The sequence below is a fragment of the Protomyctophum bolini genome (genome assembly GCF_963924005.1).
Source record: "Protomyctophum bolini genome assembly, chromosome: 22".
In the NCBI taxonomy this organism is placed as follows: domain Eukaryota; kingdom Metazoa; phylum Chordata; class Actinopteri; order Myctophiformes; family Myctophidae; genus Protomyctophum; species Protomyctophum bolini.
This window is the reverse complement of record NC_137883.1, coordinates 17,633,340-17,658,280: the sequence shown is the minus strand read 5'-3', so window position 1 is coordinate 17,658,280 and position 24,941 is coordinate 17,633,340. Positions and strand designations below refer to the sequence as shown.

The 24,941-nt window shown below is 40.5% G+C and overlaps 2 protein-coding genes across 5 annotated transcripts; both read right to left on the bottom strand.

The window, feature by feature from the left end:
* Nucleotides 1-976: 976 nt before the first annotated feature.
* Nucleotides 977-7,291, bottom strand: LOC308310352 (glycolipid transfer protein-like). 2 transcript variants are annotated; one of them, XR_013963488.1, is made up of 6 exons: nt 7,053-7,291; nt 6,531-6,589; nt 5,858-5,991; nt 5,311-5,461; nt 1,882-3,750; nt 977-1,577 (listed from the first exon to the last, which is right to left on the bottom strand). XR_013963488.1 is itself a non-coding variant. In XM_080756678.1 (5 exons), the coding sequence occupies exons 1-5, from the start codon at nt 7,264-7,266 to the stop codon at nt 3,568-3,570; spliced, it is 741 nt and encodes a 246-aa protein (XP_080612804.1). In that variant the 5' UTR covers nt 7,267-7,291; the 3' UTR covers nt 977-3,567. The 2 variants fall into 2 exon arrangements, 1 of the variants encoding a protein (XP_080612804.1); XM_080756678.1 differs by having other exon boundaries at nt 977-3,750.
* Nucleotides 7,292-7,662: 371 nt separating this feature from the next.
* Nucleotides 7,663-24,033, bottom strand: LOC308310348 (ARF GTPase-activating protein GIT2-like). Of its 3 annotated transcripts, none has more exons than XM_080756671.1 (20): nt 23,802-24,033; nt 22,992-23,125; nt 22,665-22,777; nt 22,469-22,574; nt 21,499-21,585; nt 21,237-21,367; nt 20,978-21,072; nt 20,845-20,890; nt 20,545-20,596; nt 20,374-20,446; nt 20,151-20,248; nt 19,697-19,808; nt 19,368-19,519; nt 19,129-19,281; nt 14,618-14,827; nt 14,390-14,479; nt 13,562-13,644; nt 11,770-11,922; nt 9,631-9,694; nt 7,663-9,195 (listed from the first exon to the last, which is right to left on the bottom strand). In XM_080756671.1, the coding sequence occupies exons 1-20, from the start codon at nt 23,851-23,853 to the stop codon at nt 8,986-8,988; spliced, it is 2,214 nt and encodes a 737-aa protein (XP_080612797.1). In that variant the 5' UTR covers nt 23,854-24,033; the 3' UTR covers nt 7,663-8,985. The 3 variants fall into 3 exon arrangements, with proteins under 3 accessions (XP_080612797.1, XP_080612798.1, XP_080612799.1); XM_080756672.1 differs by having other exon boundaries at nt 20,545-20,593; XM_080756673.1 differs by lacking the exon at nt 14,390-14,479.
* Nucleotides 24,034-24,941: the final 908 nt, after the last annotated feature.

Sequence of the window (24,941 nt, the reverse complement as noted above, 5' to 3'; positions counted from 1 at the left end):
GCTCCATATATGGAGATCTAAGGGTTTGAGGTCAGATGTAAAATTCTGGCCAATATTGATGACATCAGGGATCTCCACATATGGGCATTCCCATATATGGGCTTAATATTGATGACATCAGGGATCTCCATTTCTGATGTCTTGTGATGTCACGAGGCATGACCTGCCTGGGGGTGATGGGGGTGACGGACTAACTAAATGAGGGGAAATGCATGTTGTCATAGTAAATGCGACCTCCCAATAATAACTAGGCAACTCATATTACCATATGATTTGATTCTATTGACTATTTGAATCACACTGAAAATTTGTTTCTATTTTGATATTAGTGGGAAGGAGGAATTTATTCCCTACAGTGACTTCATTATCATAGTCTAGAATAGATGCATATTTGCTTGGGGCAGGAGCCAGTGAAACCTTGAAAGAATCATATATATGGAAATGGGAAGGCCATCTCCTCTTTCTGTGGTTTTGCATTTCTGTATGAAATCCCTCAGGATAAATGTGCAAGAATATATTACTTTTAATAATATATATCATCCCAATCCCATTATTCAGAAATGACATCTCAGCTATTGAATACTAAAACCAGATTTATGCTTTGGCGACAAATTGTCATGATTCACTCGACAAAAATAAGATTTTCAACTGGAAATTAACATTTTCAATTGAACATTCTTTTATTTATTTTTGCTGAGTGACACTGAAGCATAAATCAGGCTTTGAATATTGATCATATGTGTTTGCTTCTTTTAAATGTGCTCATAAATGTACCTGCTATAAGCAGCACTGGCTAAGATGCCTTTTGGTTTTGGATCAACAAAAATGAGAACATGTTTAGGTAGGTGAGATATTTCCATTTGAGTTTTAGACAATACCTCTTGTCAACTACAGGATGTAAAGGTCTCAAAAGAGTATGGACCGCCATACAGTTAACATACAGTAACATTTTATTCACACAAAAACTTTGAATCTTTAATATTATAATTAGATGCACAATTTAGAATAAAATAGGGCTGTCTCCTTGAATGCCTGACAATGTACTGTATATCTTTAGTGTGATTTGGTGTCAAGTCTCAGTTTGTCACTGAGACGTTTCTGTAATTGAATTCCTGTCTTTAGGCCTATTGTCTCCTGGCTTTGCTCGGGGGCCTCTCTTCATCCTATGTGCCAGACTGTTCAGACCGGGCCTAGAGGCAGCTGTGCTGCTGATAAAACTGCAGGATTACAGGCCATGCTCCTCCTGCTCAGAGTCAGTAAAGATTAAAGCCTGCTGTAATTATTTGTCGTACAACGGTGTCGCAGTGCCGAACATAGACGATCTATAAACTCACAATGTATCGCAGATGCGACGCATCGTAAGCTTGAAGATCAGCTATTTTCAGCTCGCGACACTGTGGTATGATGTGGCCTAAGGCCTTAATTAGGCATTGGCTGCCTGGATCCCTTTGGGAGGAAAACAGGAGCGGCTCTGGCCTGCAGCAAAACAGTCCCAGTGGGGCCCACAGTGTAGATCTGCACCCCAGATAACAGGAGAAGATTGGGAAGAGAGTCAGGGGAGGAAGAGGATTGTTGATCTGGAAGATTAGGACAGAAGAGTTAGAAGTGGATGGATTTCCCCCAGTTATCTATAGTTTCTTTGAAATGTCGTCTGGTCAAATTACGTTGTTGTGCAACATCAACTTTTGCTGCCATTTAGCCGCAGGCCGAGGTTTAAGTCAAACAGACACACCAAAAACATTGTTCAAGGCCACCTAATATACAGTACGGCAGCAATAGGCACTAACTGGCACTGCTTTAAAGCGGCACTATCTATGTAACTTTCATGTTCTACATCGGATTTGAACCCTTGTGTAAATGTGCAAGTGCTGAAATCTTTACCACTGATAATAGAGCTTGCCTGCTTGCAGGGAATGAATTGAATCTTGACCTTCAGGGCAAAACTCATGTCAAACGAGAAATGGGATCATGTCAAAGGTCATGTCTCACCTAAACACAGAAAAGAAAAAGGTGCAAACAAACTGCAATCTCTTTAAACTAGGCTTGTCCAAGTTATTATGGAAACATCCATGCCATGGTATTCATCCAGTAAATGGAAAACCAAGCAAATGTCTCCTCCCAGAGGATGAAAAGTGAATCGCTTGTGTTTCGGTTAGAGTAGTAGACAGACTAAATTAACTACTTAATTTCAAATAAATCTATTTTATTCTTAAAATTGCACAAAATATTTAATCGATTTAAAAATGACTTCGTTTTTTACAAACACATAAGTGAAGTACAAGCATGTATAAAGAAAAACAAAGGCCTGTATCACACCAATAAATAAATAAATAAATTCATTCATTGAACATGTTTTCTATTCAACTGAGAAATGCTTTCTAGTGTAGCCAATGTATGTAACAGTACATTAAAAGGAGCACTTCACCTAATTTGTATAATTGGCCCTCACGCTCATTCTGTGTCTCATTGGTGAGGTATGGACAGTTCCAAAAACCTGCATACCAATGACATAATTGATGGTGATTCCATCCAAGCTAATAGAAGCCATTGTTCTGGCTATAATAATAACAAAATAATTGAACAAGTCAATTACCAAACCTGCCTACCAATGATGTCACTGGTATACAGGTTTCTGAACTGTCCATATACAGCCCTCCTCTGAGACACAGAGCAGTGAGTAGACAGAAGTGGTTCCATCTAATAATGAGCATGAGTGAGGAGAATTTATATGAAGATAGGTTGAAAATGGGTGACATGGTCCTTTAAATGTGCATTCTGGGCTTGAAATGTGCATGATGACACTGAGCAGCCAGTGATTAAGAATGGAGGTTATATTGCCATCTTGGCAACATAGAGTTTAGAGTTGAGGGTAATTGTAAGCAGTCTTCTCAAATAGCAAGATAACGCAAGGACTAAACACTACATTCAACTATTGATTCGTTCACTTATAACTCAGTGAATCTCACATCATGGAGCAGCAATTTCACAAAAGGCACTAACTGGATTAGAATAATCGAATGAGCTCCTGATTGCATGAGGATCTCCACGTAGTACAGATATACTACCGGTAACTTGAATTATTGGGGAAAAACTGTCATAATGGAGATATGAAGAATAGATGTGAGTTTTCTATCTGATTGATGCTGACTCTCCCTGAGATAGCACCTGGAATAACACAGTTTGGTTCTCATTACGTAATATTCAAAAACAGCTTGCTGTGACTGAGCAGCAGGCTACACAATGTGTTACACATCTACACAGCTACACCATAGCTGTGAAAGTCCTGCAGTTGTATCTATACTTTTGGTATCTAAAACCAAAAGACACACATTTCTGGTGTAACATACACATTCCAATACCATTTTAAGAACAAAGGTATTGATATTTTGTATAGGAGGGATGTGGTAAGAATAAATGTTAAAACGGAGTGGAACCAAAATAAATTCTTATGGAAACACTTTGATCCTGAACTATGCTGTGACACCTGAGAGGGGTCAAAACAAGAGGCTTGTGAGAATGAATTATGCAGGATACTCTAGTCCAGTCCAGTATGTCCGCCCGGTGACATCAAACAGCGTAGTCCAGCTCTGCATTTAGAGCTGAGTACATCCCATAAATGGCATCTACTGTGGCGGTATAGTTGATCAAGAACTGACGCACATCGGCCAAGCAGTCCTCCTCGTTCACCTCCTCACCCTTTGACAGTGCCTTGAGGAAATCTGATCTGTAGGGTGCGGCGAGCAACGCTGCCTGCAAAGCACAAACCCAGTGTTTATAGATCTTATCTAACGACTTAAAAGGTGCATGGAACCATAGGCTGATGTTGTTAGATTGTTTTCCAGTTCAGGTTAACAAGGCCGGTCACACATGCGCTTCAGACGCAGCAACTTCCCTGTTCGCTTCCATTACATGGTAGTAAAGGTCTGGAGTGTCCCGTTGCATCGAGTTCGCGGCACTGAAGCGTGTTAAGTCCAACATGGCTGCAGCTAATCATATTAATAATGGGTGTGCCAGTGTCATTGTTAGGTGTGCATAGACGAGCCATGGGTGTGCCAGTGTGAGTGTGTAGAGATAGTAGTATTGTCAATTAATATTTGCACAACTAAATCTAACCCGTTATTAAACGTATTGGCTACAGCTTTGTTGTTAAATCATGATTACTATAAGGTTATTACAGTATTTCATCCTGATCACTATAAGGTCAGTCTTAAACAGAATACACTGATTGACGTGTTTTTACCTTGCTGTCGTTTTTTGTTAATCTGAATTGGAAAACAAACTACAAAATCTACCGTGGGTAGGCTTATTTTTCATACAATGGAGTCTCATGGCGAAAATAGTAGATTTACAAACAAGCTCTTAGTTAGTAGCTTAAAGATCTGCAATTTATTATTATTATTTTTTTACATTCGAACATTTACAATGACATGCCCTAAATACGGACTTCAGGTTGAAATTGGTTTGATTGATTGATTGATTGATTGATTGATAATATTACAATAGGTATATCTGAAGTTCTCTTTGGACTGAAAGGGCAGAGGCAGAGTATGCCTTATTATACCATGTAAAAGTACAACAATAGAAGCAATACAACGAATGGATAAGGGTATACGAAACAAGAAAACTGCACGTTATGTCTGATTGGCTCCCGGTCGCTGCCCGCACAGAATACAAAACGATGATGCTGGCATTCAAAGCAACCAAAGGTATGGCTCCCCCATATCTTGATATAAGTATGATCGAACCCTACAAACCCTCCCGCGCACTCAGATCAGCCAACGCAGGGAAGCTGGAAGTACCCTCACTAAAAACGCCGGGACAACGCTCCACACGTCCCAAACGGTTCTCCCTTCTGGCTCCAAAACTATGGAATGCACTTGCCATTACAATCAGAACTGTAACCTCACTCCCGATCTTCCGCCGTAGTCTGAAAACCCACCTGTTCAGACTCCATCATGGCCCGTAGCACTTACCCTAGCCCCTTAGATAGCACTTTTGTAGACTTGGATAGCATTTTATACAGACTTTTGCATGTGATGTAGACAGCACTAGAATTGCATTGTATGTAGTCATAGCACTTTATAGTATATAAGTATAGTATAGTATATATGTATAGTTTCATTATATAGAGATTCCACTGTCACGTTCCTAGCTTACGCATGTTTCTTGAATATTACTCTTTATGTATGTGATGTATTGCCATGCTTTTTTGTTCTTACCTTATGTAAATCGCTCTGGATTAAGAGCGTCTGCTAAATGCCTAAATTGTAATTGTAAATTGTAATATGGAGTCTGGACCATGGTACTCACCTTGAAGACCTTCTGGACTATCCAGCCATGATATCTCTTCAGGGCCTGTTCATAAGCTTTGGTGATGTTGACACGGATAAGGTTTGGGTTGTTTTCATCTCTCTCTCCATCTGCTAAACTCTGCAGCAGGATCTGGATGAAACGGAGACCCCTGCAAGAGAACAGCATCTTTGGTCATAAAGTTTAGCTACAGCGAGGCATTAGACAATACAGATTTACACCATCACAATTCGTGATATGAGACTTTCATCTGAGATTTTTGTTATCATGATATCATATGACTGCTTGTAATCATGGTGTTATTTTAATAGCCTTATACTTTCAAAAAGTCTTCAAAAATAGCAGATGACATGTGCGATTGTAGATATTATATTATATTGAAGTATTATATACCGGTATATAAAATATTGTGATATTTGATTTTACTAGACTTGTAGTCCAGACATGCCGTTTGTTTCACAGTTGGTGATAATGTGCCTTTGGGAAGTGCACTCAGTTTAACATTCAACACACACCACACAGGCTCTACACACTGCAGGCTACCCACCTCTTCAGCCACATGAGGGCTAAGGTCGCTCCAACCTTTGGCCATTCTGCTCCATGGGTTTCCTTCTCGCTCTCCAGAATCTGCTGGAGAGTTGCATACTTGGCAGGATCCTTGTTGTAAACTCCCCTGATTTTCTGAAAATTAATGTATACACCAGTACACAAACATGTATTGACTAGTACATGATTATTTTTCCTAAATTCACCCCAAAGTCAGAAGACATAGATATTAAAGCTACAATTCAGAATTCAGTATCTTTTATATGTTCTATATAGTCATATGAACCCGGGTCTGCCCATGGATCTGCCATGTGAGAGACCAAATATCTACAACTCAACCAGGAGGCAAACAGAAACACTGTGCTTATAAGCTTCAGGCAGTACTGCTTGTCAACTATGTGTTCTACCTGGCACCATGGGGTCTATATTTATCAATGGAAGGAAGAGTAGGGAAAAGCATTGCAGTGGTGCTAGTTATATTCTATTAAAATACTCTGCCATACAGATTGTTATAACATAAATAAGTCTCAGATTGCTATCATAACAGTAGCCAACTATAGTAGTAGGCTACTGTTATTACGCATGTTTGTATACTATAGTGTAATGTTCATATAGTAGTAAGCTACTACTATAATGAACACTGTAATTCATATGTATGCGTTCCAGGGTCTTACCGTTATGTTGCCATTAATGTCTGATTTAATGGGTGCAAATACTGCTGACCCTAGACAGTCTGAAAGAGGAACAGAACAGAGACATTTGAGCCAAATACAATTAAATATGAATGAATCCTCACAATACCCAGGCCAGTGGGATGTGCCATGGGGGCTGCTGACTATAAACCAGTGAAGAATGCAGCGAATCATCTGGGGGTCAATAAAGGGTCCTTTCACAGGCTAAAGTCACAATGACGCCAATGTGTGTACTGTAGCCTTCTGTTCAGTGCGATCATTGCGATGTTCACTACAAAAAACACTCAAAAGAATTCACATCTGTCTCTCCCACACGCATTTTCTGGTACCCTATGCATGTATTACATTGTTAGTTGTTACGCCGCGTATATAGCAATAAACTGGTGGGAACATTTGTTTTAATTGAGAAATACGTTTTTAAGGCGGGGAGTCAATGAGTATGAGTGTATTATTCGCTAGGGCTGCACGGTTCTAAGGGATAGTCGCAAGTCCAGGTGTACTTACCAAAGAAAGGTGGAAGATGAGATACTGACTCCAGAAACAACTTTGTGTCAAGTACATGATCAGCAGGCAGCTCTTTGAATTGGTTGTCCAGTAAAAGAGCCATTGTGCAACTGGAACTAAAACCTTGAAGCCCTCGTAGAAGTAACGAACAGTAGATAAATAGCTTTCGATTAGAGGAACCCGGAACTGTCGTCCCTCGTGTCTCATGGAACATAGTCCGAAAACATCCGATCTATCCGATCTACAAGCTCACAAAGCGTCGCGATGAGACGCGCTGTGAGCTTGAAGATCGGATATTATCGGCACGGTACACCGTCGTACGACGACATTCAGGCTGACGCGAGACGCGCCCACATCCATGGACGCGCCCCTATATCAGTTTCTTCTGTTCAGCAGGTGGGCAGTTATCTTTTTAGTTTTGTTGTTTTTTCCCCCGTTTTTTTAATTAACAAATCCATCAGTCAATCATGATATACTGTTACAATACAAGACAAACAAACAAACAAACAAACAAACAAACACAAAAAAGTTATTACAACAGAGCCGGGGGTAGTGACCGTAGTGTACGCAACAGACACGGATTAAAAAGACCAAATAACCACGATACCGCTGGGTTATGAATTACACTTTATTTCCTAAAGGCAAGGATTGTTTTCAACCACAGTGGCAATATAGCTTACGGGGAAAATCCCAGGGTTTTGTCTGGCTCATCATGACATTCGACACCATATCATCAGATAACCCCAACTTCCACAAGTAAAGTAAGTACCCCTTCTCCTAGGGTAGCCTGTAATTACTTAATTGTAGCTTCACATAACTGATGACAACTAGCAGCACAAGAGTAAACAGGGGTGAGCACCAAACTAAACATATTGTATCACAAAAGGTTGCTCAATAGTCTATACAAACTAATTGCCAGCAGAGATGTTCCCAACAAACAAGCCTATAAGATGCTTAATGTTAAACATGTTTTATGAAAAATATGTTGACATTTTGTTAGAGGTATGAGTTTATAAATAGAATAGTATTGGGATTAATTGGATACACAATTTCAATTTTTACATTTGCATACATATAAAATTCACAATGGAATTAAAATTGGCCAGAAAGCCTTTCCATACGATTCCATTATATATCACAAAATCAACATGGTAGGCCTATATTAAACAAGAAGCTATGGAAGCTGAATATACATTGAACTGGACTTATGGCTTCAACATTTTACCTGCACCAGTTACACAGAGTTAAGAGAAAAGTCTTGGAACACAAAGCCAAATTTATACACCATAGCATTTTGTCGCTTGCCAAAAAGAAGCAACGCCATCATGCTTGGAGTATAAATCCAGCTTAGGTAGGTGATGCTCCACTGGCTATGTTTACATGGTGTTTAGTATACAAAACGTATAGGAGAACCCGTTTACTCAACAAAACGTTTCACTCCCAAGAGGGGTACAAAACACATATCAGATCAAGATAACCTTGCATTGTTTATAAATGGCTAAATGAAGAGACTAACGTCAACGCCACACACCAAAGCATTACTTGACATTACTGTTAAATACAGTATGTACTGTATAACAGAGCACTTTGGAAATCCTTATCTGAATACAACCCTCTTGTCTTTTCTGAGGCAATAATACGCAGTAAGATATTATCTCATTCGCCTTCAAAGACCAAACTTCCTTCTCCATTATCATGATATGAAAATAAATAAAGCTTTGGATTGATGTGCCATTGTGCACTGAATTTGTCTGTCTCTCTCACACTCACACACACACACACACACACACACACACACACACACACACACACACACACACACACACACCTTGAGTGTTACATAATTCAATCAAACTAAAATGGTAACACTGATAAAAGTTGAAAAGTAGCAACTTTTGAATATCTGAAATAATGTTATGTCTTTGGAATTAAATCAGTTGTTGTTTTCTTTGGTTGTTACTGTGACAAGTTGTTTGGCAGCTTTGGCAATGTCATAGGCACACTGGATGACCTGCTGCGTGACCAGCTGCATGTCAGAGGGACAGGGGCAGTGAGGCGTGGCCTTCTGGCACTCGACATGAAGCCGGCTGGCACTTGAAGTGAGCAGGCAAAGAGACCCTCGCACCATGTCTGAGGATGGCCTCTGTAAGCAAAAGAAAGTAAACGCAATAAGGGTAACACTAAAGTACACACTAAAGTAACCATCGTTGACTTTGGTTCTCAAATTCATCAGCTGGTTTCACCATCACCTTGCATCGTTTCCGCCACCATCAGTGTGAATGTAAGGGTGTATGTGAAGGACATTTTAAAGCACCCTGGAGAAAGGCGCTAGATAAATGCACCATTTACAATTTATTTGACACAATAAATGCCATATCTTTAGCCTTTGTCACCATAATGAATATAGAAACACTGTATAGCATGTGTGCATATGTGTAAACACAAAACTGAGTCGCTAATGAGGCTTTTACCATTCACACAAGTTATTTTGGATCCCCCTTTGGGCGTTTACAAAACAAATGCTGATTCCCTTGAACACAGGGTAGGGATTCCCTGCTGTTGGTGGGAGTCAGCTTACCTTAGGAAACAGGATGGCCATCTCCTTCACAGCCACATGAATCCGTTCTGAGCATGGCAGAAAGCTGCAGAGTGGAAATGCAAAGCTTTATTTATACTTGATTGGCATTGTGAGCTAGATCTAATATTTTTGCAACTAAGATTGAGATTGGTAGCAAAATAAAATAGAAAATATTGTCATTTTCTCTGACCACAAACATGTTGTAGCAGCCATTGTCTCGAGTGCTGAATGTTTTTCTTGCTTTTGATCAATATCTCCACCAGGATAATAGCGTTGTGTAGGAGTAATATGAGTGTTAAGTTTGTTTTTGTGCAATCATCTGTAGATAGTGTATAGTGATTTGCGTGATGTATGGATAAATTCTGTATGAGTAATATAAAGAAATGTGTTTAGATAAATCAGCCTCATGGTGGCGCTATAACAGGCCATTGTGGAAAACTTGGGGCAGAAATCGTTGGCATCCAGGGAGTGTGTGTGCACAGCAGAGAGATTAGCTGTACACAGACGGACGCACGGACGGAGTGCAAAACATACTCTCTCCCTATGCCTTCGGCCTGGTGGAGACAACAAAGTCCTCCATAATAAAAAACAAAATCAGCCCTGAAGTTCATAAGAATGTCCAAACAGAAAAGTTTTGGTATAAAATCTGTCACTTCACTTCAGTTTTGAATGAATGAAAACCATATTTCACATGAATTATATAATATGACCAATAAATTTGGGGATAAGGCCAATAGTTACATAGCAAAGTTTACAGATAAAGTTTAGCATTGTTCTTGTATTCGATTATAACTCGGATAATCTTAGGAAATAATGATAAACATCCAAAATATTAAGTATGAACATCAACATACAGGCTTAGTAGCACAACACTTCTACTACTACTACTATTTACATTTTTTTTTTTTTTTTTTTTAAGATCACAACAAAGATCATCAACAAGCTCACAACGCATCACATCTTGTAGATCGGCTAACGGCTATTTTCACAAGGACACAATTTACAAATGATAGATAAAAATAGTAAAGTAAAGCAGAAGTAACAGTAAGCCACAAAGTTCCTATGAGATAACCAGCATGGAGTGAGATTCAGCACATAAGTGCAAAAGCAGAACAAATACCACACTGGATTAGTACGTGGCAAACAGGTGAAGGTCTGAAGGCTTTATGCTAAACCATTTGAATCCAAAGGACGTTAGACTACACAAGATGGTGACTTTTATAAAGACAGCACAAAAATGACCCTGCATTCTGTCTCAGCATTTTACTGGTATACACAGAACAAGGTGAAAGGATGTAGCAACATTCTTTCCTGTAAAAAGGGCCAATGACAATGAGAATTCCTTTAATGTTTTAGAGAAATAAGACAAGGCAGAGCTGCCCAGGAATATTTCTCATTTAGAAGTTAGGCAACACTAGAGACCCTAACCAACACTAGAGGAAAAAAAACACTATAGGAAATTGTTCAGCAGCACACAGAAAAAACAAATAAATGACTTAAATCTGGCCAATAGACCGCAGTGGCGCTGAATGGCGTTTCTGACACCTCATAAGGGTTTTTTATCATCATCACATGCTCCGTTTTCTGCCAGCTGCCTTTAATAATATCCCACCCCCAAAACACACAAACACAGTCTGGGAAAGAGGGTCAGAGTACCAGGAGCTAGTATGAGCTGGGAAGGAGGAGGGAAAACCATTTGCCCTTCTGTCAGTGTGGGGCAGTAGAACACAAAGACAGCTCTGACGGTCAGCAACTCTGTCAGAGCTGGGCACTGAGGCTGGAGAACAATGCTGTCCAGCCTTCTCACAGCACAGGGGAGGCCAGAAAAACAGCCCTGACCAAAACAACCCAACAACTAGGAAATCATTAAGATGAGGGAGGTAAGCGCATGAGGGTGGGGGGTATAGAAGCAAAATGGAAACAAAGAGTGAATTCATTTCCTAATGGTAACAGAGGAGAGCAGGAAATCAGGGAAATAGGCTGGCTAAGACGCCACTTAAATAGATTCAGGTTTTATAGGACATTGGTTCTCAATGTAGGGTCCGGGCCTCCGGGGACCCCACGTATATGAAGGTCCGTGGCATATCAAGCTAGGGGTCCTTTAAATTAAAAAGGCTGAGAATCACTGTTCTAGGATACCTGTCATGTTTGTTCTCCTGGGCAGCTCTCAGAAGCTCCTGTATGTTCTTGGTAATCTGTTCTGTTTTACAGATGACGTCCTCAGTACCTGGCAGTGTGGCATCCGCCTCTGCCTGTTCCTCTGACTCCAACGTCTCTGAGGCTGAGCTCGGACTGTATGACAAAGATGAAAGCAAAATGTATAATGTTTAGGTCAATATTTCACTATGATGAATCATGAATACCAGTCATGTTGCATGAAAAGGTGAACCATAAAGCATTGCAATGTAGTGACTTATTGGGCAATTGAAAACATTGATTTTGGACATTTTGATTTGAATGAGGACAGGTGTTTTTCTATACAATTTTGTTTTTTCAGGTTATGCTTAATATTCACCGTTATATTTTTGACCTGATGAATAGACACTCATTTTCTCTTCAGTTCAACTTCAATTTATTATAGTGCTAAATCACAAGTTGTCTCAAGATACATTGTCCCACCCTGGCCTGGGCAAGTATTTTTAGTGTCAACGAAATACTCCTCAGCCTTTAGGTGGAACTAACGTCATGCAGACCTCTCCAAGTTTCACAGTTGTTTGCCTTAATAAAGAAAGAAATACAAAAAGGTGGGTAGACTACTCTCCTTTTACAAGATGGTTATCTTTGGATTTACCGGTAACACTTTTTCCATAATGGTGTGCAGCACTAGCAGTCAATACTGACATTTCTATATTTCGTTTGAGCTGCTAGCACCAGGGCTCTGAAAATATTAGTAAGCAATATATTGGTCTGTCAAAACCACGGACAGCAGCCTGGGCCATGGCTCAGTGGTCCAGGCACCATGGCAGTCTGGCAGTGTGCCGCGGGTTCGACTCCCGATCCCAACGGCCTTTACTGCATGTCTTCCCTCCATCTTTCTCCCCATTAAATGCAAAATAAATGCGAAAGCCACAAAAGAACATAAAAAAACAAAACACGGACAGCGCTGCATTTTTCAGAGATAACAGCCAAAAAAAGATTCTACTTTGAATGAGTCCCTATGGTGTGTGCGCATACTCGTCCTTGTGCTGGGGGTTACAAAGGCATCGCCTAGCAACTGGGACAGGACTAAAGGTTGATTTTCAGTGTAGCCGTTTCATATTGATATAAAGCTTATAAAGTTGCGACTTCAGCAGACACCGGGTCTTGATTACAAAGACGTGAGATATCGCGGCTTCGGCTGTTTTAATAATTCACCCTTTGTCAAATCCCGGTCGTGCCCCTCTTCGCACCAATTGGTTGCCATTTCGTGGTTGGACAAAAATCCTCTCTCTCCATCCACTACCATTGAAATAAGGTGTTTTTCAGTTGCTTCGTATTGATATTCTGTGCATTAAATTCTTATTTTAAACTTGGTGTCAGTAAAAAGGAACATCACAGGTGCAGAATGGTGACTGGGCAAATCATGTTTGTTTTTTCCAAAAACTATGTTTTAGCTAATTCAACATAAACAAGGCAGACAGAGCCTGCTGGTTAGTCAGTCAGGGACCAATTAGAAGGCTGACAAATAGTGAATTAAAGGCAACGGGAGATGATACAGATTGATTGAATTTGTTATGCCCAAAACACACCCATGCTTAATTCAACCGCTTTGTGCCTTTCACCTTACTTTGCACTCAGATTATGCACCATCTAACTAGCAAAACTGGAGTTTGACATGCCCCCAGGGTGCTTGTTCCGTGCACCAGAGATCTTCTAAATAAGGCCCTTAGTCGTGTTCATGCCTTGTCACATGCATGGGAACATGGGTTATTTATACTTGAGAAAGTCTTACCTAGTGTCGTCCAGTTCTGTGTGATTGGGCGTATTGTCATAATCATTCTCCAGCATGCTACTCTGTCCTTCTAGACTGCAGCCCTATAATGGTGTACACACACACACACACACACACACACACACACACACACACACACACACACACACACACACACAATATTAGAAAACAGCTGATTATCTTCAATTATATATTGACAAGGTTTACACATAATTTTAAGTATGAGCAGCAATTACTTAATGATAGTTAATTATGATGCAAATTGAATCAGAATCATGCATTTCTGACAAAAAAAAACGAAAAGAAAAAAAAACGATGTTGATATTATCAGACGTCATTTGGTTTCTAAGTAGTTGGGGAAGAAATGTGAAACCAGTGGATGGATCCTTGTTGTGTAATGCAGTATGCACAGCAGTGGATGCCGTTAGTAGATCTGAAAGAATGCCAATGTCAAATTGTGCCCCAAGGCCGTGACCGATCATCATACCATCGTAATCCATTACCTTATTTTCTCTTCGTTGGATATCAGATTTCCTCGTTTCTTTCTTTTAGACAGGTTTGGGAACTATACACAAAGCAGTTCTGATATGTTTACGTGAGCCTAAAGATGTTTGGGTTAACTGTTGCTGGACAGCAGGAAGGAGTTCAGAATCAGATCAGTGAGCTGCAGCAGATGCACAGTAGTGCATGCAGGCATGCAGGCTATGCTGAGAGGCAGTGAAGGCACAGTTACAAGACAGGTAAAGAGTGGAGAGAATATGGGACAAGCAAAGGGGCAGTATTTCCCATCCCCTGGGGCTGCCTCTGAGCTGAGTTTCGGTACTTAACCCTTCGAGATCTCTCATCCCACGACCAGGACAGGGAAGAGGGGAAGGTAGGGAGGGAGGAGGATGCCGTACCCAAAGGACCCCTCCCAATCTAGAAAAGGGTCAAACCAAGTTACAACATACTCTACTGGGGGAATGATTGAATGAATGAATGGAGAAAAAAAAAACCTATGGAGGTACCGTTGGTTCCGATTGTGAGGACAGAAAAGCCTCTGAGCTGTATACTTACGTTGCTTGGGAGGGGTTGTAAAATGAGTCCATCCTCATGGCGACGTGTTTCACCTCTGTGGGGATACTGCCTTATACCAGAACCTGTCTCATACATGGACATGGGGCGGCCTCCACGGATTGGGGGTCGAATAGAGGGCTCCTGTGAGTGCTGTAGACCACTGGGGGTTTGCCATCGCAGTGTTGAGTTTTCAGTCTGCAGAGAGTTTAGCTGAAGGGAACAAAGACAAAAATATAGACAAATTCCCATCAACTCTCAATGGGGGATGATCTCCTTACAAAAGCTTTGGTGAGACAGCGGCCAGGGGTTTTGAAATTGTGAGGCACAGGGAGACAGCTAGTTGGGATGATCAATCTGATTTGATGAATTGAACAATGTGGACCCTGTTGTAAACAAGTGTAATGCTTAATTGGGTCGTCCACTCAGTTAACAGTCTCTGTATTGAGTTTGTGCTTAAAATGTACTGTAATTCTACAAACTGTTAATAAATATTTCAATCAATCAATCAATCAATCTGAAGTTACTGTAGTAGAATATAAGTTTGGCTAAATCTAGCATACAAACAATTAAAAGTAGGAGCAGTTCTTACTTTTGGTCTCTATTATTGACAGCTCTCCTACTTCCTCTCATGGTCATTAATCTGCAACGGTATCGTTGCATTTGTGTAAACTTAAAGTTTGCAGTGGTACATATACATGCTATGTAGTAGCATAGCAAACTTATTTTAATTAGGGGTATCAGTTTACACAATGGAGACGAGGCCTTGGCAGACCTGTCTGAAAGGTCTTTATTTTCTCTCTGTAATAATTATTTTTAGACAGATATTGACATTAATGCTGAACTGTAGCTCAATGGCGGAAAGTTCTTATAACGGCAGGGGGTTCATGCAGCCACGCCCACCCCCCCCCCCCCCCCCCCCCAGTGGGTTCAGTCGCGCCTTTGCCAAAATGCCAGGGGGTTCAGTCGCGCCTCTGAACCCACGGAGTTGACGCCACTGCTGTAGCTTCCTGCATTTTAGTAGTTATATTACTTTTTGGCATGTAGCCCGATTAAATACACAAGTAAACACAAGTCTTTACATATTAGCCAGCAAAGATAGTAGCCTAATAATAATGTCATAGGAAAGGGACGGGAAGCCACTGTCTCAGGCTTTGAAACCTCCTGGCCTAGACTCCTGCAGTGCTATCTGCTCTATCACTGCAGCTGCACTTCCTTTTCTAATTATAGCAGTGGTCCGTTATTGAAGCACACATCTCTCCCATTGTTAACAGCCACTCAAGCACAATCTCTGCAGAATAGGTTGTAGAACAGGTTCCCCTTATTTACAAAAACATGGGAGCAAGAAGCCCTGTGAGCAGTTGGACTCTCCCTTTCCCAGGTGTTCGCCAGATGGGTGTGGTTTTGAGGATAGGTTTAGGCATATTTGCGGTGAGGTTAGTCATAGTATTTGTGAGGTTATGGTTATGTTTAGGGAAGAGTTAGGGAAGAGCAACCGGTTTTCACTCCGGTGTTTCTGCACATGACAATCATATTATTGTAGTTCAAGCTACCAACATAGGTGTTTACGATAGAGGGCGCTCTTCCGCAACCTGTGAGTTAATCTATGGCTTCCTCAGAGGACAACCAGAAAAAACATGAGTCATCACCTATCAAATCCTATTAAAAAAATATATCTGCTTTCTGTTCCCAGTGTTTTCGGTGAAAACAATCTATATTCAACTGCCAATAACTACACACTCTCCCCCCCCTCCCCCCCCCCCCCGATGAAAGTAGAGACTCTTCTTTCTAGTAGCTGCATATTGTTCTAGAGAAACTCCTTAGACAGAATCTAGAAATAGAATGGGTCTTCAAATATATTCTGTACTTTTTTCGGTATTCGGTAAGTTTGCTAGAAAGACCTGACTGTCATTAAGTACGAGGAACTCACTGGTTCTAACCAATCAGGAACTGTCACCAAATTGGTACCGGTTCTCTGTACCTGTCCCTACATTACACTGCACCTTGAGATATGTACAGTTTGCACACATCACATGTCAATTTACAATTTAGGCATTTAGCAGACGCTCTTAATCCAGAGCGATTTACATTAAGCAAGAACAAAAAAGCATGGGAATACATCGCATAAAAACATTTATCATGAAACATGCGTAAGCTAAGAAAGTAACAGTGGAATATCTATAATGAAACTATACATATAAGCTATACATCTATACTACTATGCTATACATATGTACTATGACGTGCTATGACTACATACAATGCACTTATGCTGTCTACATAACATGCTATAAGTCTGTATCAAATGCTATCTAAGTCTGGTTCAAGTGAGGGAAGAGGTACAGCCTTTCTGTCTTGCAATTCCTTATTAGTGTGGTTGCCTCTGGAGAGGCAACCAGACTCTTGTAATTGTAACACTTTATTATTATTATTCCACACCTGGAGTAAGACAAAGTTTGCCGCCCTACAACAACAAGAAGTTTTGACTGTACGCACTTGAGCCATATGTCAAATTGACCGGAAAAATCGGGAATCGTGTGCTTGTACTTTGCTAAGAGAAATGTTGTATATTTTATTTGATATGAATTTATTAGTGAATTAAATTTCCCCATTGACATGAATGGGGAAATGCAAAAAAACACATTCAAGTATTTTTCCCTCTGAGACTGTAAGCACTATAGTTACAAAACTTTCAGGGATATTTCCTAATTATCACTAAAATTAATTAAAAATATAATTTTTTAGGTCGGCCTCATGGTGGCGCTATAACATCCCACTTTACCTTTTGGCTCATAACTCTTGAACCGTAGGTCGTAACATCAAAATTATTTTCCCCCTGGATTCCTTGGGTCATGACGCGTCTCCCCATATAGGCCACGCCCTTTTCCGCCATGATGGATTTTCCGCCATTTTGAATTTTGTCCAAAACACACTTTTTGCTTTTCCCCCTACAGATTTTGTCCAAATGTCACAGAAATCGGCACACGTGACCTCTGGACCCATCCGATTAAAAAACCGACTTCAGAATTTCGATAGTGCGTGTCGTTCGGCCGTAACCGTCGTCCGAAGTCAGTAGGAGGGGCCTATATCACGAAAAACGCCATAAATCACGAACGGAACGTCCAATCCATCCGAAATTCGAATCGCACGTCCGGGGTGGTTCGTTCGACCGAGTTCCGAAAGCAATTCCATTTTCATCCACAGGGGGCGCCGCAAACGCAATAAATGTAACCGTCTGTCGGGAAAACATGAATTTCGGGGGTCGAATCCCCTCCGAATTACTTACACGCGACCTGAGACGTGACTCGAAACCGTAGCAGGCCGGCAATATCAGCGGGAGGGGTATACATGTAAGCCGCCGCGGCAACCACACTCTGCAATTTTTCAAAATTGCGACCTTTCTAGTTAGTGTGGTTGCCCTAAAGGGGCAACCAGACTCTTGTATCTCTAACACTTTATTCACGGTTATTATTCTCTCCACTACTGGAGTAAGACAAAGTTTGGCGCCCTACAACAACAAGAAGTTTTGACTGTACGCACTTGAGCCAGATGTCAAATTGACCGGAAAAATCGGGAATCGACCGCTTGTACTTTGCTAAGAGAAATGTTGGATATTTTATTTGATATGAATTTATTAGTGATTTAAATTTCCCCATTGACATGAATGGGGAAATGCAAAAAAACACATTCAAGTATTTTTCCCTCTGAGACTGTAAGCACTATAGTTACAAAACTTTCAGGGATATTTCTTAATTATCACTAAAATTAATTAAAAATATAATTTTTTAGGTCGGCCTCATGGTGGCGCTATAACATCCCACTTTACCTTTTGGCTCATAACTCTTGAACCGTAGGTCGTAAAATCACAATTATTTTTACCCTGGATTCCTTGGGTCATGACGCATCTCCCCATATAGGCCACGCCCTTTTCCGCCATGATGGATTTTCCGCCATTTTGAATTTTGTCCAAAACACACTTTTTGCTTTTCCCCCTACAGATTTTGTCCAAATGTCACAGAAATCGGCACACGTGACCTCTGGACCCATCCGATTAAAAAACCGACTTCAGAATTTCGGTAGTGCGTGTCGTTCGGCCGTAACCGTCGTCCGAAGTCAGTAGGAGGGGCCTATATCACGAAAAACGCCATAAATAACGAACGGAACGTCCAATCCATCCGGAATTCGAATCGCACGTCCGGGCTGGTTCGTTCGACCGAGTTGCGAAAGCAATTCCATTTTCATCCACAGGGGGCGCCGCAAACGCGATATATGTAACCGTCTGTCGGGAAAACATGAATTTCGGGGGTCACATCCCCTCAGAATTACTTACACGCGACCTGAGACGTGACTCGAAACCGTAGCAGGCCGGCGAGATCAGCGGGAGGGGTATACATGTAAGCCGCCGCGGCAACCACACTCTGCAATTTTTCAAAATTGCGACCTTTCTAGTTAGGTTACACTTGTGACTTGACATGAATGAGTCATTCCAAAAACTCAGGTGAATAGAAGCCAACCTTGCTCTGCATCATTCGCAGCTCTTCGCTCAGGTGACAGTTGACTTTAAGAAGCTGTTGTATTTTGGCTTCCGAGGCAGTGAGGGCAGTCTTCACTTCCATGAATTCCTGCACTGTGATTGGCCCATCAGAGAGGTCAGAAGACTCTGAGCTCTGCAACAGGAAAGAATGTTTGGAACGTTTTCTATTATAATAAGATTATAAGATATAAGAGTTGTATCATAACAACCACCACTTGCCTTGGCCCTCCCATCATTGCAATTATCCCCAGAAGTGGCCTCCCTCTCTAGGTCTTCATCTGATGCCACACTGTCATAATCTGGCTGGTCGTTGTCCTGGCTCTCACTGCCATGGCAACTGCCGATTCCCTTCAGGATGAGTTCTACATCCTCTGTAGACAAGAGGACAAATCAGAGAATCACACAAGCTCTGCTGGCTAAAAACTGCTGTTGTCTAACTCCAATTCAAATGGAAAAGCTCAATTTAAATTATTAAAGTTCAAATTATGACATAAATGACAACCAAAACTGATTAGATTTGAATAAAACGTATATAATAAATATTGTACCTTTGGGATTTTCACAGGAATTACCCCACTGCCGACGTTTGGCATCAGTTAGAATATCAATGACAAGTGTGGCAAATTCATGAGCATTGAATCTTGCCAGTTTTTGACGGCCCTGAGAAATACATGTATATACAGGCAGGACAGGGTAAACATGGCAGCAATGTTTAAATCTTTAGATGGAAAATTACCTACCCAGCTAAATGGTAACTTTGAACTATAGTGGGATACTAATCATTGGCATAGAAATTTACTTAAAATGACATCCTTTGCCAACTAAAGCGCAATACGTGCTCTTTTCGTCATCTTATTATTTTCAGACATCGAGTTGTCCTGACTGTTCTGAACTAGAAAAAACATTCTAAAAGCTTTTATTTATTTATTTTCTAGATGTCGGAAGGAGCATGTATATTGACCCTAACTGAATCATTTATAAAACAAAAACAATGCAACTTACCTGATTCCTGGTAGAAGAGTACTCTGGGTTGACAGGCAGAAAAGGCACCACTGTTGTGTCCGTTACCAGTGTGCTGTGGTTCTGAGTAGCTAACCACACTGAAACAACAGCAAATGAGATATGACAGGATTCAATACTTACATTCATGTTTTTACTTTTGTCTACACCATTTACACATTTTAACCCTACAATAGACATAGTTAGATTACACATATTAGTTCACCTGCATCTGTTTCTCTTCGGTCAACTTCATCATAAACGTCCATGGCCAGTTCTTCAAATTGATGGTTACTTAGCTAGAAGAAAATACAAGAGAGAGACACACTGGTGCAATTCTGAAATAATTGACACACAAACAGACCCATATTTTAGATGAAGTACAGATCTTTCTTACCGACTGGAGTTTCTTCTTTGCAGCTTTAGCAAATTCAGACAAATCCAGGCTGCTACAGAACACACTTATCTTACATGTCTGGCAGACAACCCATTTCAACATACAGTAAATACCAAGTATTATGATAATGACACAAAACAAACTTACTTATTTCTTATCCATCAGGACAATGCAGCATAGGAAAAATATTAATTTGTAATTACATTGTAACAAATCTATACTACCATGTACACATACAGAGAAACCACAAGTTGCTGAGGTATTCCTACTATGATGTATGAAAGTAAGACACACACTTACCTGTCTGCCATTTGTGGAATAATAAAATGTTGTCCATTTCTATGATCTAGAAAACAAACAGCCAATGAGAGAGGACTGGTTGCAAACCACCAAAACAATTCTTATATATACACACAGTAATAGCTCTGCTTACCTGGCCTTCTCCCACAAAGGTAAAATGTTAGCCGGTCAGTGAGCTCATACTGGATCTCCACTAGCCTGTCTCCAAGCTCATGATGTCCAGCTTGTCTGTAAGAATTGTGAATAAACGGTTGGATGGAAAAACAAACATAGCCATTAGCCAAATATACATTTAGAAATAAAGGACACACACACACACACACACACACACACACACACACACACACTTTTGAAGGCTGACTAGTGAAATACAGTACAGGCTACTATTTTACCTTGCATAATCAACGGGGGTTTTCCCACTACTGTCCAGCGCACCAGGGTCAGCTCCATATACTGCCAAAAGTTCAGCTTGGAGCATTTGTCCGGCTTTTGCTGCTATGTGCAATGGTGTGTTTCCTTTCTCCTGGGGAAGAAACCAAGAAGAGATACAAGTACAACAGAATTATATATAAGATTAAGATTACATAAATCTGAGCCAAATAAATTATGGAATTCTGACAGCTACTTTTTAGTTTTATTGTTCATCCAACTTACAGGATGGAAGAAGTTGGCCTGTGCTCCCAAGGATAAGAGTCTTAGACAAGTCTCCAGGTTTCCAGTCCGAACACTCGAATGGAGTTGCTGTCAGGAAAATGAGTAAAAGTTTCACTCTACTTGATTTTTAGCCAATTAAACAATAAAATTGTCCGGGGTCCCCCATGCTCTTATACTAGAAAATAGGCAATCTACAAGCTCACAACGTGCCCCGTATTTACAGCCTGTTCAGTGGGGTGGAACAAGGACCAACTGTGATTGGTAGAATGATTTTATTCATTAACAAGATTGCTAATAACAATACAGCAGGTAGGGATTTACAGAATGAAAAATTCTTGGCCGAAACCGAATATTTATTTTTTCTTTTACCAGTTTTTGTGGCCGTATATTTGTTGTAGAGCTACATGATAATGGCAAAAGACATGATTACATTTTGATCACGTCATCACAACAAAACAGTAGGTTAAAACTTACAAAAGGTAACCCTGTTTCTTTGTCTATTCCGTTTAAGCTCTAAAATCAACCGAACCGAATATTCGACCGAATAGTTTCGGTGGCTGAATATTCGGTGCATGCCTACTAAAAGGATAACACAAAAATCCACAGGAGCTTCTTTCCATTGTTGAGTTACAGTAGCAGTGACAAGGCACTAGAATTTGCATGACTAAATTGCAAGAAATAAACTATTTAAGTGAGGGGAATGTGTTACTCATTCACTTGTTTCACCTAGAAGATCTTTTCTTGTGAGCTACAAATAACGCCGCTTCTACAGATTTTTGGCTTCTTTTGACGCAAATGTTTTTAAGTTAAAATCACACCCGTGTGAAGTAAGTGGTCCAACTCTGTGTTGCGCACAGCATAACCATGCTATTTTCGTGCTCATAACCAGGCACCCAGCTGCCCAGCCACCCACACACATAGTCACTTAAGCACCACTTAAAAACAAATGGGTTTGAAAGTTATCTCTTACTTTGCTTAGGTCCTTTGTAGTGACATTATCATCTTCACGGCATGGCATACGATGAACAAACGCCAACATCTGATATTTGGCCTTGATGAATTCAGTCTTGATGGGACTGTAAACAATGTTACAAATGAATGCCATGGAAATTGAACAGGTTCATATGTACACAATGCAAACTATTTATATATAAAAACACACTCACTGCACCCTATCCTGTGGGTTGGCCTTGCGTTTCCCACTCATCATAGAAGACGGATCCAAAAGGCTATGCTCCCATATGGAGTTGGCTCCATTGCCATATAATGTCTGGACCATCTACACCCAAAAAAAATTATAATAATGAAAAACAATTGGTTCGGTCTAAAACAGTGGTTCGGTCAATTTGGATCTCCTTGACAGAAAATGTTCTAGAACTATCTTCATTGCCAGTGACTAAAACAATCAGTATCAGTATCACCCAACCAGTGACTACCGTACATCACAGTTGATTTAGAATGTAGGCTACTGTTGAATGTATGACTCCTCTAACCTGTAATTGGGAGGGAGGCCATGGTGTATGAGTCAGATGTCGGACTTGAGAGCTGTGTCTCCCCAGACCTCGATGGATGCTGCAGCACTCATCACAGATCAACACACCGCGATTCACAGAGGCCCAGTGTGGTTCTGAAAGCAGGAACAATTCAAAACTGATTATTATAATATCAACTGCAACTACGTGTGTGCCATCATGGTATACCAACAAACATCATTAAGAAACAAATATTATTAACTCATATAATATATCTCAAGTGACAAGTCCAACACACATCCAATATCACACCAGAATTAATACAACTGTATGCAAGTGGTTTTCTCTCTCAATTCAATTAAATTCAAAGGAGCTTTGTTGGCATGAGAAAACATTTACATTGCCAAAGCAAAAGTAGAACAAAACAATCAAGATAAAATAAACTCTCTCTAGAAAATAAATCTCAAATGAAAATAATGATGTGCTATTAGCTAACTTAATGTCTTATTTACTTGTGTTATTAATCACATATCCTAACGAATCATGTGGAAGTAATTTAGAGGTATGGTAGAAGAATTAAACTCATTGATTCAAATTGATACTAGTGCACTGACAGATGTAGCAGCTGGATCTGACCTGGTTGACATTGTGTAACACAAATCTGTAAGCATATTTCAACAAATGAGCTCATGTAGTCCTGTTAGCAATGCAGCTTCCTATCCGCTGCTGAATGCTGATCCGTTTGATTATTAGTTGGAGACAGACGACTAGTGGTGTTACTATGTTAGCCGTGTGTAGCTAATGCTACATGTAGCTTGTTTGACATCATACCCAGGGCGCTGCAATCAGCGCAGACCTCCCTGTTTCGCAGCCGCTTTGACATCTCTCTGCCGATGAAAAGCCTCCGGTCAAGACAAATATTTGCGAGATAAGTTATTTAGACAGCCATCAACAGCACAGGATATGCCCGACGCCTATAAAGTACTAGCTAGCGTTTTACCAAACTACCAAATCCCCTCCCCTACGCTCTGTAACAAAGCAAGGGTCTCATTCGAACACCGACTAGTTCACCTACTCCGTTTCGTCCTTGTTCGCTAACTCCTTCGGTGCTTCCTTCCTTCTTTCCTTCCTTCCTTCCTTGACGGATTAGTTTGAGGTGGGGGGAATCCACAATTCTTTACCATATTCGCTGACAGTCAAATACACTCATGTAATAATACAAATAAAATATGAATAATAATATTAATACAAATAAAATAAGCCTAATAATTGCAATTAAACAAAATACATTAAAATTAATAAAACATCACATTTTAAGTCTTACAAAAGTACATACCGTAATAAATAGAAGCCTGTTGTGGTCATCACAATACAACAGGCAATAATAATGTTCCGTTTCTGGAATGCATTGTTCATTGTTCAGTTGTGTCTTACTTGGACCTAGCCCCTTTTGGAACCCTCGATTAAGCTTTTCTGAAGTTCGGACGTCGCTTACCCCAGGGTCCCTGAGAACTTATTCCACTCTCCATGGGAGGCAGATGTACATACCCTCCGTTCTGATATTTCAAAGATGCATAAAATCATAGGAGACAACGGAAACGTGGGAGAAATCGCATTAAGCGATGATTATTATATACTAAGTACTGGACCCTCGTCTGGTTCTGACAGACCGGTCTTGTGTGTGTAGGCATTCCTTGGTCCGGCGGCAATTGTCATCTCGTGTCATTAACATGACACGAGACTGTATCACGCTAAGACGTTCACAAAGTTTATTACATACAGAATCATATATAGCTCTTTCTTGGATCCTCATGTTCTAATGACGTCACTGACTAGACATTACAATCTCGCTGCTTTATTTATTTGCAAGGACCTCCTTAACTCTGAGTGTTCAAATGCAACAACATTTACCTGTAAGGGTCCATTTGGTTCCATTTCAACACTCTCAGAGTTACAGACCTGTATAAAGGG